General features: G+C 40.4%; 1 protein-coding gene across 3 annotated transcripts; it reads right to left on the bottom strand.

The window, feature by feature from the left end:
- Window positions 1-147: 147 nt before the first annotated feature.
- LOC308328951 (DNA damage-regulated autophagy modulator protein 2-like) lies at window positions 148-10,072 on the bottom strand. 3 transcript variants are annotated; one of them, XM_080783089.1, is made up of 8 exons: window positions 9,869-10,072; window positions 7,759-7,917; window positions 7,588-7,655; window positions 4,981-5,123; window positions 4,338-4,515; window positions 3,021-3,103; window positions 2,072-2,164; window positions 148-1,947 (listed from the first exon to the last, which is right to left on the bottom strand). In XM_080783089.1, the coding sequence occupies exons 2-8, from the start codon at window positions 7,887-7,889 to the stop codon at window positions 1,813-1,815; spliced, it is 831 nt and encodes a 276-aa protein (XP_080639215.1). In that variant the 5' UTR covers window positions 7,890-7,917; window positions 9,869-10,072; the 3' UTR covers window positions 148-1,812. The 3 variants fall into 3 exon arrangements, with proteins under 3 accessions (XP_080639215.1, XP_080639214.1, XP_080639213.1); XM_080783088.1 differs by having other exon boundaries at window positions 149-1,947; window positions 7,759-7,919; window positions 9,734-10,072; XM_080783087.1 differs by having other exon boundaries at window positions 816-1,947; window positions 9,737-10,072.
- Between the last annotated feature and the right edge of the window lie 2,525 nt (window positions 10,073-12,597).

Genomic DNA, 12,597 nt, shown 5'->3' with positions numbered 1-12,597 from the left:
AAATAAAAGGAAGGGTACAGGGATGTTTTGGGGGCCCTGGAAACAATGGGGGATTAGTCAGCTACTGGTTACTTGTTTGTTGCTGTTTTTCCATTCTGTTTTATTCAGTAAATATCCTGTTTTTTTAATTTTACATTTTAAAAAGGTCCACTCTGATATTTTAGTTATTTTTATATATAATTTGCAATTATAATATACATATTACAAAACAAAAGCAGCAGTAAACCTATGTACAGTAAGCTGCCATTTTCTTGTCAATTGGTGAAGCGAGTTCTTGAATTTGACATGACATACAATACAGTATAAAATTACATGAACTTAATGTGTTGATTTGACAATGATACACATTACAAACAGTGACATACACAGCCTCATTTTGTGGCTCAAACCAATACACATTGGTTAAAGGTGCTGCAAATTACATGTTTTGTTAAAAGGTTGAAAGCTCTATATTCTGACAGTATCACTGCTATGCGTTTGTACCTGTAACAGGGGGTCTACCAGTCTATGCGTGTGTACCTGTAACGGGTCCGTCTACCTGTCTCTAGTAATCAGAAACTATCGACTATCCGAAATCACATGCTACACATTGATCATTATGCTATTTTACAACATACTTGTGCACACACGCAATAGTATGTTTCTTTTCTGACATACTAATCAGACCACACAGAATGTTAGTCAAATTCTCTAGTCGCAAAGCACAGGTAGCATGCATTTCACATTCCATTGAGTTTACAATGTGAAAGGAGGGACATCCACACACTGCCACTTGCTAGTTCAGAGCATTTTATTGAGCAACGTTTCGGTCTTGCGACCTTCCTCAGGCTTAATTCAAGAATGGGCTGACATTGCTCAATAAAATGCTCTGAACTAGCAAGTGGCAGTGTGCTCTGTCATCATCGCACCTGCTCCAAATTGCCTGCCGGGTGTGCGGAAGTCTTCTCTCTACATTCCATTGAGTTGAAACTACTATGCTATCGGACATACAGTACCAACAAATCTCAGTAATTTTGCATAGTAGCCTATGTTAGTATGGAATTTCGGACGCAGCCTACATTTACAGGTGGTACAGCTACAAGCTGCTTCTCTATGCTTTTTGTGGTGGTAGGCCATGAGGACCTAAACACAATCGATGATCATTTAAAAAAACATGCTCTGAAAATGCATGTGGTCCACCCACTTCACCACTTAACACAACAACTTAAGTGGTCAGGTGGCTGGGCATGATGATGAACTATTTAAAAAATATTCAAGTGGCCTTAAATGCACTCAAATCCTTAAATGGTAAAAATATACTAGTTTGAATTAAGAAAGACACCAAGATGTGTTATGTAGTCCGAATTTGTCAGAATTAAAAACATTTGTCAGAATGAAATACACTTCACTGAGGTTAATGGGGTTAGAAATCGGGGGAGAGAGATATATAATTAGGCGTGTTCAGCATAGCTATCCACATTTATTTTGTGCTTTCTGATGACACAGCAGAGTGTTTAAAGAGGACAAGGCCGGTGATGGAGCCTTGGGGAGCACCACATTAGGTCTACTTTTCCCAAGGACCTCCTAAAGCCACAAAGAAATCCTGACCGGTCAAATAGGATCTGAACCTTGAAGAAATTTGTCAAACAATTGCTGATCCACAAACTCGCTGCGCCACATTGTAAACTTGTAAACTGGGGGGTGGGGGACCACTGCACTAATATCACAGAACAGGTCAACCGGGCAGGGCAATGTGCTAAACTAAAGGTTCTGTACAAATAATGTACAGTAGAATTAATTCCTCTGTAGGGGGGGGGGGTCTTCCCCTACTGTTCATATGCTCCCTGCCAACAGCGGGGACGTTTCAGAGTGGTTGACACTGACAGGCGTGGTGATGCTGTAGTGAGGAGAGTCATAGTCGTATAGGTGGCTGCTCTGCAGGTCTGCTTCAGCTCGTAAATTTATTTTCTAGAGGAAAGAGGGTGTTGATAAAAGGTTCCAAATATCAGTAGACAACAGTCCTTTCATTGTTTTTCATGGTATTAACAAAAGATTTAAGTATAATATTATTAATATTAGGTTTAATTATTACCTGGAAGTCTCTGATGTAGGTCAGGAAGAAACTTACGAAGGAGAAGGCCAGAGACCACTCTGAGATGGTGCTGATGATGTGTGCAGTGTAGCCCTGGACAACACATTGGAGCATAATATAAAATGATTAAGGCTAGTCCATAACTTCCATTACTCCTGGTGGAGAGTGATAATTACAACAAGGCTAGTCCATAACTTACATTACTCCTGGTGGAGAGTGATAATTACAACGAGCATGTACGAACTACAATGAAGATGGCGGCGCAGTTAGGGCTCCATCTTGCACCACCCTTATCCCTAATCTACATCGAGACATTGTGAGCTTGTAGATCGGCTATTTGAACTATTTTAAAAGGTTTTTTTAAATAGTAAAAAAATGGCAAATTAGTTTACGGATAAGGGATGGTGGCGCAAGATATAGCCCTTGGTATCCAATCCACGGCGCAGTTTTAAGACTTCAATGAAAATATCGTCTCTATCGGGTAGAAACCTCATGTCCAAAATTGATACTTTTCAGCATTCAAATTCAAAGCAAGCTACTTTTGATGCTTTTGTGTGACACTGTAGTATGATCAAGTAGGGCATTCATTTATATGAAAAAAAACACTTTTTATCCCACGATTTTGCAACCCATTTTTCACCCAGTGTCAATTATCTAATGTAATCCTGGGTGCTACACCTCCTCTGCCAACCTGGGGGGCAGGACTGACCTCATGCTCCCTTCTATGCATGAGGAGTCCAAGCTGCTTCTTTTCACCCGACAGGGGGAGTTTCTCCGGCCGGACGTAGCGTGTGGAAGGAACACGTTATTCCGACCAGTTCCTTTCCCCTCCATCAGGCACCAGGGGGAGGTAGTTTAGAGACCAGGATTTCATGCTGATTTCTATGGAATTCAAATGACTGAAATCAGTCACAAAGTACAAATGAGGTTTCAACGCAAACAAACCCACCGTCTCTCCAGGGGTCCAGTGCAGTTTGTGAGCTACGTCCACTCCTGGCAGACTGCTGTACATGATGACAGATGACACAAACACTAAGACACGCACGTTAAGGAACACACTCGACTGAACTAATGAGCACATTTATTAACCAGTCCACTTTCAACCTACCGTCACTATTTTAGTCTTTTAGCCTCAGTTTAAAGGACAATACACTACTAAAGCAGTGTTTCCCAAACAATGTGTCGGGAGTCCCATTTTGGCAGTCGGCGACCGGTCGATCCAGGGGAAACCTCACATTTGGGACATTTGGGAACCACTACTTTAAAGAACCATAGTGGTGTTCCATAGCTGTAGATTCAGCTACCTTCGGTGCAGACATACAAGCAATATAAATTAAGCAAATGTCTTCCAGTGAGTGAACCCATCAACCCAACTGACTTTAAACCACTTGAATCCCAGTAAAAAAAAATTACCGTTTTTGAAACCTCTAATTGTCCTAAATGTAACATAAAAAATGTCAATCTTCAAAGACAACCTACTTTTCAGCCATTTAAAATAGTTGTCCTTCACATCAAGATTTGATCAGAGCTGATCAGTCAACACTATGCCACACCAAGCTTGGCCAAAAATGACCAGCTGCAAGACCATTAACTGCCAGGGAGTGGCGCAATTGAGTTTCATTAGGTATAAGTCAAGGGTTTTAGAATCCTAGCTCCATATTCTAGGGCCTAGAATCTATTTTTGTTATCTGTTAGCCAGTTTTGATGGGCCTAGAATCTAGGCCCGTCAAAACAGGCGAACAGATAACAAAAATAGACAATGTACAAGCTCACAACAAAAGGACATTTGGTGTGGTGGAAAAAAGGAGGCCACCAAGTATAGACCCCTGGGGGACACCGGGCAACTAATTATATAGGGTTTAACCCATTATATAGGGTTTAACCCCATCTGTGGCATTATATCTGTTTTTGCGTTGGCTGTTCACAAATAACAGATATACAAGCTCACAGTGCGTCAATTCGTGCCACGTTGCGAGATTATATATCTGCTATTTTTGAACATTTTAGAAAAATCTTGAAAGTACTTGAAAAGTGTTGAATCGTTTTGAATTACAAACACATTTTAGAAGGCATTTTGTAGAATCGACCTCAGGTCTTAATGGGTAAAACAAACAAACACAAACCCGCACATGCCCGCACATGCGCGCACGCGCACACACACACACACACACACACACACACACACACACACACACACACACACACACCAACGTGCTCTAATCTTTCAGTTGGACATGGCCCATGTGTTGATGTACTGGAAGGATACTGCTGATGATGCTAGCGAGGGTCCAGACGCCCACAGCCAGGCGCACCCAGAAGGTGTTCTTGCTGTGGACGTGGGGCTGCATGTTGAGAGACATCAGCACCTGAACAAAAACGTACAGGCCTCCCACCCCAAACGTCAGCACAGCCCCCACCAGGTGCATGGAGAACAGAGTGGTTTTCTGAAAGCAGCCAGGGACACATGCATTATATCATATTGATTATTAAATAAATATATTAATAAAAAAATACAACAATAACAAAACACCACAATAATGATAATAATAATAATATTTAAGAGTTTACACACAAAGTCAAAACAAATCAGAATCTGTGCTCAATTAAATTATGTACCAAATTATTTAAAAGAAAATTGGTGAAAGTAATTATTATTGTTACTGTATTTGCAACAAAAAAAAATAGGATGAAATCAATCAATCATGTCTATAAAACGTTTTTAGAACAGGAGTAAAGCTGCAATCCATAGGTTTCATGTCCAACACACACGCGCGCACACACACACACACACACACACACACACACACACACACACACACACACACACACACACACACACACACACACACACACACACACACACACACACACACACACACACACACACACACACACACACACACACACACCTGGAAGTTGGCTACAACACACATGCCAAAGGAGCTCATCCAGCCGAGCACCAAACCAAACTGGTTGAGTCTATGGAGTTTAAATTCCTCCTGTGCTGTCAGAGCCTGGACCTGCTTGTAGCGCACGTATGTGGTGGCCATGCCTGCAAAACAAAAGCACAATGAACAATGCATGTGGAACATATGATATGACAATGTTTACAATGTGCATTACAGTCACACAGTGACGGCGGTGGAAGCCATGCAAGGCTGATACCTGCTCATCGGGAGCAGTTTGGGGTTCGGTGTCTAGCTCAAGGACACTTTGACAGAATTGACACTAACACAGGCGGAGCTGGGGATCAAACTGTTTCCCAAGCCACTGCTCTGCCTCCTGAGCCACTGCCACCATGTACAAAACACCTAAAATGCCAAATTGGCTTTGTGCCGCCGCAACCCATATGGAAAAAAAAGTAGAAGAAACATATATGTTGTCCTGTTGCCTCCAATAGTAAGTATTTACATTTTTTATGTATGTCATTTACATGTATGTCATGTAAAGTACATACTAGATTTTATATGTGAACTCTTGAAAGTGGCACCTTTCATACAATCCTCATATAAGACAATAAAGTGAATCATGTATGAATCAAGTAAACAACATGTATGTGATCTATGAGGTAAGTACATGGCAAACTGTATTTTCCTTACATGTTCCATACAATGTTTGTAGTTTTAAATTATATGAGATATATCCTTTCCATGTATAAAAAAAATACCATTATAGTATGTATTTTATAGTTTGTAACCATTTAATTTACAAGAAAAGTATGCTTCTTTTATATGATTTTTATAACATTGTTATATGTCAGCCAATACATTATACCTTATAGTTATTAAAAAAACATATGTTTTATCTATGACTATATATAAGTTTTTATATGTGAAGTGTATGATAGGTATAAAAAACATATGCGCTATAGACCCCTGGGAGATAGTTGCTGAGACAGAGCACCACACCTACTATACCATCAACTCCCAATTCTTCCTGCATCACTTGCCGCACCCAAGCTGTGCTACTCATGCGCTGAGTTGCCAGTGCCCAGGATCGAACCCACGAACTTGTGGTCTTAAGGCGAGAGCTCTACCGACTGAGCTACCCAGACACATCCTGACATATGTGAAGTGTTTGATATGCTCTCTTTATTTAGTTTTTTTTAGAAGATTCTTATAAGTTACCATAGCAGTATAAAATAAAATGCATTGGGAGGGACATGAGGGGACATTGGTGGTGACACTGGCTGGGGGGGCACTGGCTGGGGGGGGGGGGCACTGGTTGGGGGGGCACTGGGGGCTTGTGTCACACTGGGGGGTTACTGGCTGGGGAGGACACTGGCTGGGGGCACTGGGGGGGGAATCACACTGGGGGGACACTGGCTGGGGAGGACACTGGCTGGGGGGGCATCACACTGGGGAGGACACTGGCTGGGGGCACTAGGGGGGGAATCACACTGGGGGGACACTGGCTGGGGAGGACACTGGCTGGGGGGGGGCATCACACTGGGGAGGACACTGGCTGGGGGGGGCACTGGGTGGGGGGATCTTAAATAATGTAGGAGTCATAAAATGTATAAGGGAACATGTTATTTCATTGTAAGATTAGGTTTTGTTTAATTTGGATGTCTCTGTGACATACATGGCCTGTATTGTATGGTTTCTATACAATATCCTATCAGATTTTAGTTTCACTGATGTTTGCCCAACTCTACAAGTTTGACAACACACAATTACTAAGGATTTTGTATGTGGATTTACTGCAGTAATTATTTATAAGTTCATATATATTTAAATTTATACGAATTTACTAAGAATATTGTATGTGGATTTACCGTCACATATAGTTCTTATATAAGTTACAAAATTATATAGGTTTCACTTTACAAAAATTTACTATGGCTCTATATATGTGCTTTGACTGTTATATATAATTCCTATAAATGACAAAATTATATAAGTTTCACTTTACAAAAACTTACTATGGCTCTTATATGTGCTTTGACTGTTTTATATAGTTCCTATAAATGACAAAATTATATAAGTTTCACTTTACAAAAACTTACTATGGCTCTTATATGTGCTTTGACTGTTTTATATAGTTCCTATAAATGACAAAATTATATAAGTTTCACTTTACAAAAACTTACTATGGATCTTATATGTGCTTTGACTGTTTTATATAGTTCCTATAAATGACAAAATTATATAAGTTTCACTTTACAAAAAAATACTATGGATCTTATATGTGCTTTGACTGTTTTATATAGTTCATATAAATGACAAAATTATATAAGTTTCACTTTACAAAAAAATACTATGGATCTTATATCTGCTTTGACTGTCATATATATTAACTACAAGTTTCATCTAAAACATATACAAATTTAGTATTTTTTTTTCCATATGGGAAACCTAAGCAGAAAAGTACAACTTTGCTCAATTGTTCTGAATTACACTGCTGCTGAACAACATATCAGAATTCAGAATTTCAGTCATTTTCTTCTGGCTTTTGCAATGCATTTCATTAGACAAAAATAAACTACATTCAGAATGTAGAATGGGTTACGGTACCTAGGAATGCTGACACGTCTAGCATGATTCCAAATACACATCTCTCAGGAGCTGTCGTCCCTGTATCACTGCAAAACACAACAAAACATTGAAATTCTATTTGACTGTATCACTACAATATAAATATACAACTAAAGATTTAATGGGGTCCACATGTCTCATAGTTCTGACCTGATGTAAGGGACCAGGGGGTCCACATGTCTCAGCTCTACGGCAGTGATATAAGCAAAGACGAAGGTGGCTGCCGTCCAGATGACCAGAGACACTGGCAGGATGCACAGGCCCTGCTGAAACCACCACATCACCTGGATGTGTGCTTGGGACTTTCACCTGAAAACACACACAGAAATAATTGGCACTGCTACTTCTTTTTTTAAAGTCTGCAGTTGCCTTTTTGTAAAATAAGTTACAGCATTTTTTTTTTCCATTTATGAAAAACAAAAAGAAGAAAGGAAAGAAAAAACAGACAAAAAGAAAACCCTTAATACCTCCCACCCATACTGCTCAGTGACACCGCATAGAATAAATGAAATAGTCAGTCATGGAAAACAACATCTGAAATGATGATATGCAGTCAAACAACTTCAGTGGTATGATATCCTGTCCAAGGATACTCAAATAACGGGCAGCCAGACCTGATCAAATTGTCTCTCTTTGTTTTTCAAGAAGTACCTTATTCTCTCAAGGTGAAGTGTACTAGTCATCTCATTTGGACAATGTTTAAATGCAGGAGCCTCCTCCTCCAAGCATTGTGTCATTTTTTTTTATTATTATTATTTTGCTGTAATCAGACCATAATGAGATGACAAACCCAGAATAATGAGTACAGAATCAGGGTCCAAGCTGCAATTTATTTTAATGAATAAAGGCCCTAAAGTAAAGGCTCATTCATACTTATTTCAGCTCCGGTGGTGAGCTGACCACCAGAGCTGAAATAACGTTGAGTGGTGGTGAGTAAAAACAGAGAGAAGGGCTGGGGCGGTGGTTTGCTCTTCACCGCGGCTTGTGACGTCATGTTGTAGTTCGGTGGTCACCTCACCACCGAAAATCCAGACTATGTATGAGCCTTAAGATACCTAGCTCATATTTCCCCTAGGCTAGGGGATTCCCTCTCGGAAGGACATGAAACATAGGGATTGCATTGCACCTATAGATCTGATCTGCTATTTTTTTTAAATGTGTGCAAATCTTTGAATATTTTTATTTTTTGAAGCAAACTATTTTTTTTCTAACTCCAATCACTTGCTTGTAGGGGTCCCTGTAACAAAATATTTTGAGATGGGGATCTGCAGCCAAATACATATATAATTTTGGGGGTCTTTGACATGAAAAGGTTTTGAGCGCCACACTGACAGGCTAAGGAACATGCATTTTTGTATGGCATTTGTAGAATTTTGTATGGCATTTGTAGAATCGGCCTCAGGTGTTATGGGTTAAAAATATGTCCTGACATAACATTAGTTAGTCTGTTATTACCCTGTTCTTATACAGCTGTAGCCCTGAAACATGACTGTCATGATGATTATCATGACGCTCGTGAAGTACAATGGCTAATACAGCTGTGTCTTATCTTTACCCCTTGAATGTCAGTTTCAGTTCCCCTAAATATGATGCGAGAGGGAACAAATAGTATGGCTGTGGATGTTTTATCCTTTCTTCTTCTTTTTTGTTATCACCTGACTTATGGCCAATAAGGTTCCATAAGCATTCATCAGTGATCTACATAATTTCTCTAAACCTTCTTAATACTTGCCGTTTTATTTTACTGTATGAATTTACTTAACTGAAGTCTGAATAATAGGAAGCATCACTGACATTGAGAAGCTATGATTTTTGACAATTATTTCCATAACAGCATTGAAACTGCTATAATACAATCAACCTAAGAATACTTTATACAAATCGACAAATATTTTTTCTTTTTAAATGTCCCCATCAATTATAAAATCACGCCAATCCTAGTATTGGCTATTATAAGGTTAGAATTAATTCGTTATACTTGAATTCAGAATATCCTGTGGCCTGACGCGCCCTGTCCTGCATGAGTCAGTGACCTCGAGCGACACGTCCTGTGTATCCCTGTCGTCTGCCGACCGTCATAAAAAACAAACAAACAATAAATAAATAATGTGAATGAATGAGAGCTCACCAGTCACCACAACAAGGCAGACGGCCTGTATAGAGTCGACTCGTATCGATCAAGATAATGTATTGATCCCAGGTTTACAACAGAGGATCGTGTGTGTAAATGTAACGATATAATTAAACAAACATGACACACATTAAGTCCCTTTAGTTCCTGTCTTCTTTCTCTTCTTTGACTTCAGATGCTTCAGTAGCAGCGGATCATCGGCGCTCTATTTCACCGCGTTCCTTGTCCTGACAAACATCTCTAGTTCTTAGAGATCTTCTGTGACAGTCTGACAGATAGAAATGATAGAAACTTCCTAATTTATTCCGCCAGACAGACGCCGAACTATTTTTGTTTACTTCCTGGTTCTCTGTCACGTGGCTACCGTCAGTCCCTCCCATAGAGCAGGGGTAGGCAACCTTTGGCACCGGTGCCAACATTGGCACTAATTGGGTGATCACTGGCGGCACATTTGTATGTACAGTAAATTACATCCTGCACATACTGTAATTATACATTCATTAAAACTCTGAACTCTGACTGGGGAGGGAGTCTGGGAGATACGTGGAAAATATTAAAAGTAAGGATATTTCCGTGGTCATTTAAATTAATGTTGACATAGCACACTGACTATCCAGAAAATAAAAACATGGCACTTACCGGTAATTCCAAAAAGGTTGCAGACCCCTGCCATAGAGTAAGGTCCCTCCGCCCGTCCCGCCCATAGGTCCCGCCCCGTCAGAGATGGTGGATTCATGGGAAGATCTTCCACTACGTCAGAAATCCATCCATGTGCCACAATGATGATGATGATGATATTTTGTTTTATCAGCAGATGGCAGTCAAGACTCAAGAGCGAATCAATAAATAATAATAATAATAATAACAATTATTATTATTATCTGCATTTTTGCTTTTGCTTTTAATTGTGTTTTGTATTAATTGTTTTGAACTTGTTGTACGGCGACCTTGAGTGCCCAAAACATGCCTTATAAATAAAATGTATTATTATTATTATTATTATTATTATTATTATTATTATTATGTATTAGTTAGATAATATTTATTGATTGATTTATTGCATAGGCTAGCCTACTTAGCCTACATATTTGCCTGAGGGTCCAAATTCAGCACAGGTTTGATTCCCCGGTGAGACATGAGTTATAGAGTGCAGCTTTAATCGGTTATTTCATTTCAATCAGCAAGCATCTGCAAAAGCAGGCTCTGTGAGTCTGAGTCCAGGGCTACAAACTCCCAAACCCAGGCTCTGTGAGTCTGAGTCCAGGGCTAGAAACTGGACCCAAACCCAGGCTCTGTGAGTCTGAGTCCAGGGCTACAAACTGGACCCAAACCCAGGCTCTGTGAGTCTGAGTCCAGGGCTACAAACTGGACCCAAACCCAGGCTCTGTGAGTCTGAGTCCAGGGCTACAAACGGACCGATCAGTGCCAAATGTGTTGTGCACACTGCCTGTACGCTAAGGAAGTCCAACCTAAACCCAGTGACCTTCCACACATTGAATATTTCTTTATACTTTATACTAAAATTAGTAGCGTGGCACTGAGTATTCATTTTGTGATGGCATGTTCACGTGTGCCACAAACATTAAATGCCAATGACAATGAATGGAGAATTTACATCATATGTAGACTCAATGGTTCTAACATGGTCAACATGCAGGCCTATAGGCTAGAATAGACAACCATTATGCATTCAACAGTGAGCATCATTAGGGTTGTCACAATTATTACATAATCGTCTAATCGTCGTTGTCTAACGAAACCTGCACACCTGCACACCTTCACACACACTTTCACTGATGCACTCTTTCCATCCATTTATAATGGCCATGGTAAGCCTCTGAAGATGTTACCAATCAAGGGAGATCCGTGTAATTAAAGATTTAAGTTGATGATGACCATACACCTGGTTCTTAAAGGGAAATAGAATACCGGATGGGCTATTTTTTAAAAAAGGAGCGGTCTTGTGCATTTATATGGCACCTTTATCCAAGACGATTTACATAGATTGTGCATTACATTGATACATTCACCCATTCATACACCGATGGAGGAGGAAACCATGCAAGTCACCAACCTGCACGTTGGAGCAAATAGGGGTTCAGAGCCTTGCTTAAGGACACTCTAATGGTTAGAGTGTCCTTGAGCAAGGCTCTGAACCCCTAATTGTCATCTAGGCAGTGATGCCATCAACATACATAATATATTGTATATAAAAAGATTAAGGGTGATTATCATTGTATGGAATCTCTCTCTCTGTCACTGTCAGACTGATTTACCTTGAAATTTGCATGTGTGTGAAACAGAGAAAGGACCACCCCATTGACTTTCAGTAAAACATTTAAGCCTTAACGTTAAATATTTCAAAAGGCGTTTTAAAATTTAAAAAAAATAAACAATCTGGTGAGTGTGAATGGCCCGGCATCTGCAGGGGTCAAGATCGTAAGGGGTCAATAGGTCCTACTCTAAACAGACTGACATACAGTGCTGCCACACTATCTAAAGAGCTGCGCACACGCCACACAGCTTCTTCTGTCCGCGGCTGTAGGAAGTTTTGCACTTAGGTGTGGAAACAGTGATAAGCCCATGCGCAGATGGTTTTTAGACAGCTGGTGGATGGGAATTAAGCTCCACCTCCACGCACGACTGACGCGGAGGAGAGCGTTTCCGGGAATCTGGCCGTCGCGCAAGTCGTCCGCGGAAGTGGAGCTTCTTTTCCATCCACCAGCTGTCTAAAAACCCGGAAAAAGAAGCTGTGCGCAGCCGAGAATGTGCGCGGCTCTTTAGATAGTGTGGCAGCACCTACAGGCGGACAGACGGACACACATTTAAAGGAGCGGTGTGCACAGCAAAAAGGCCCC

Source organism: Protomyctophum bolini (assembly GCF_963924005.1).
Source record: "Protomyctophum bolini genome assembly, chromosome: 2".
Taxonomy (NCBI): Eukaryota; Metazoa; Chordata; class Actinopteri; order Myctophiformes; family Myctophidae; genus Protomyctophum; species Protomyctophum bolini.
This window is presented reverse-complemented; position numbering and strand designations above follow the sequence as displayed.

Excerpts from the sequence above, each read along its gene's own strand:
- LOC308328951 (XM_080783089.1), bottom strand. The coding sequence starts at position 7,889 with ATGTGGTGGTTTCAGCAGGGCCTGTGCATCCTGCCAGTGTCTCTGGTC. Across the intron at positions 3,104-4,337 it reads CCTCGCTAGCATCATCAGCA|TGTTTGTGTCATCTGTCATC; the intron begins GTATCCTTCCAG and ends TGCGTGTCTTAG. Across the intron at positions 1,948-2,071 it reads CCTACATCAGAGACTTCCAG|AAAATAAATTTACGAGCTGA; the intron begins GTAATAATTAAA and ends TCTTTCCTCTAG.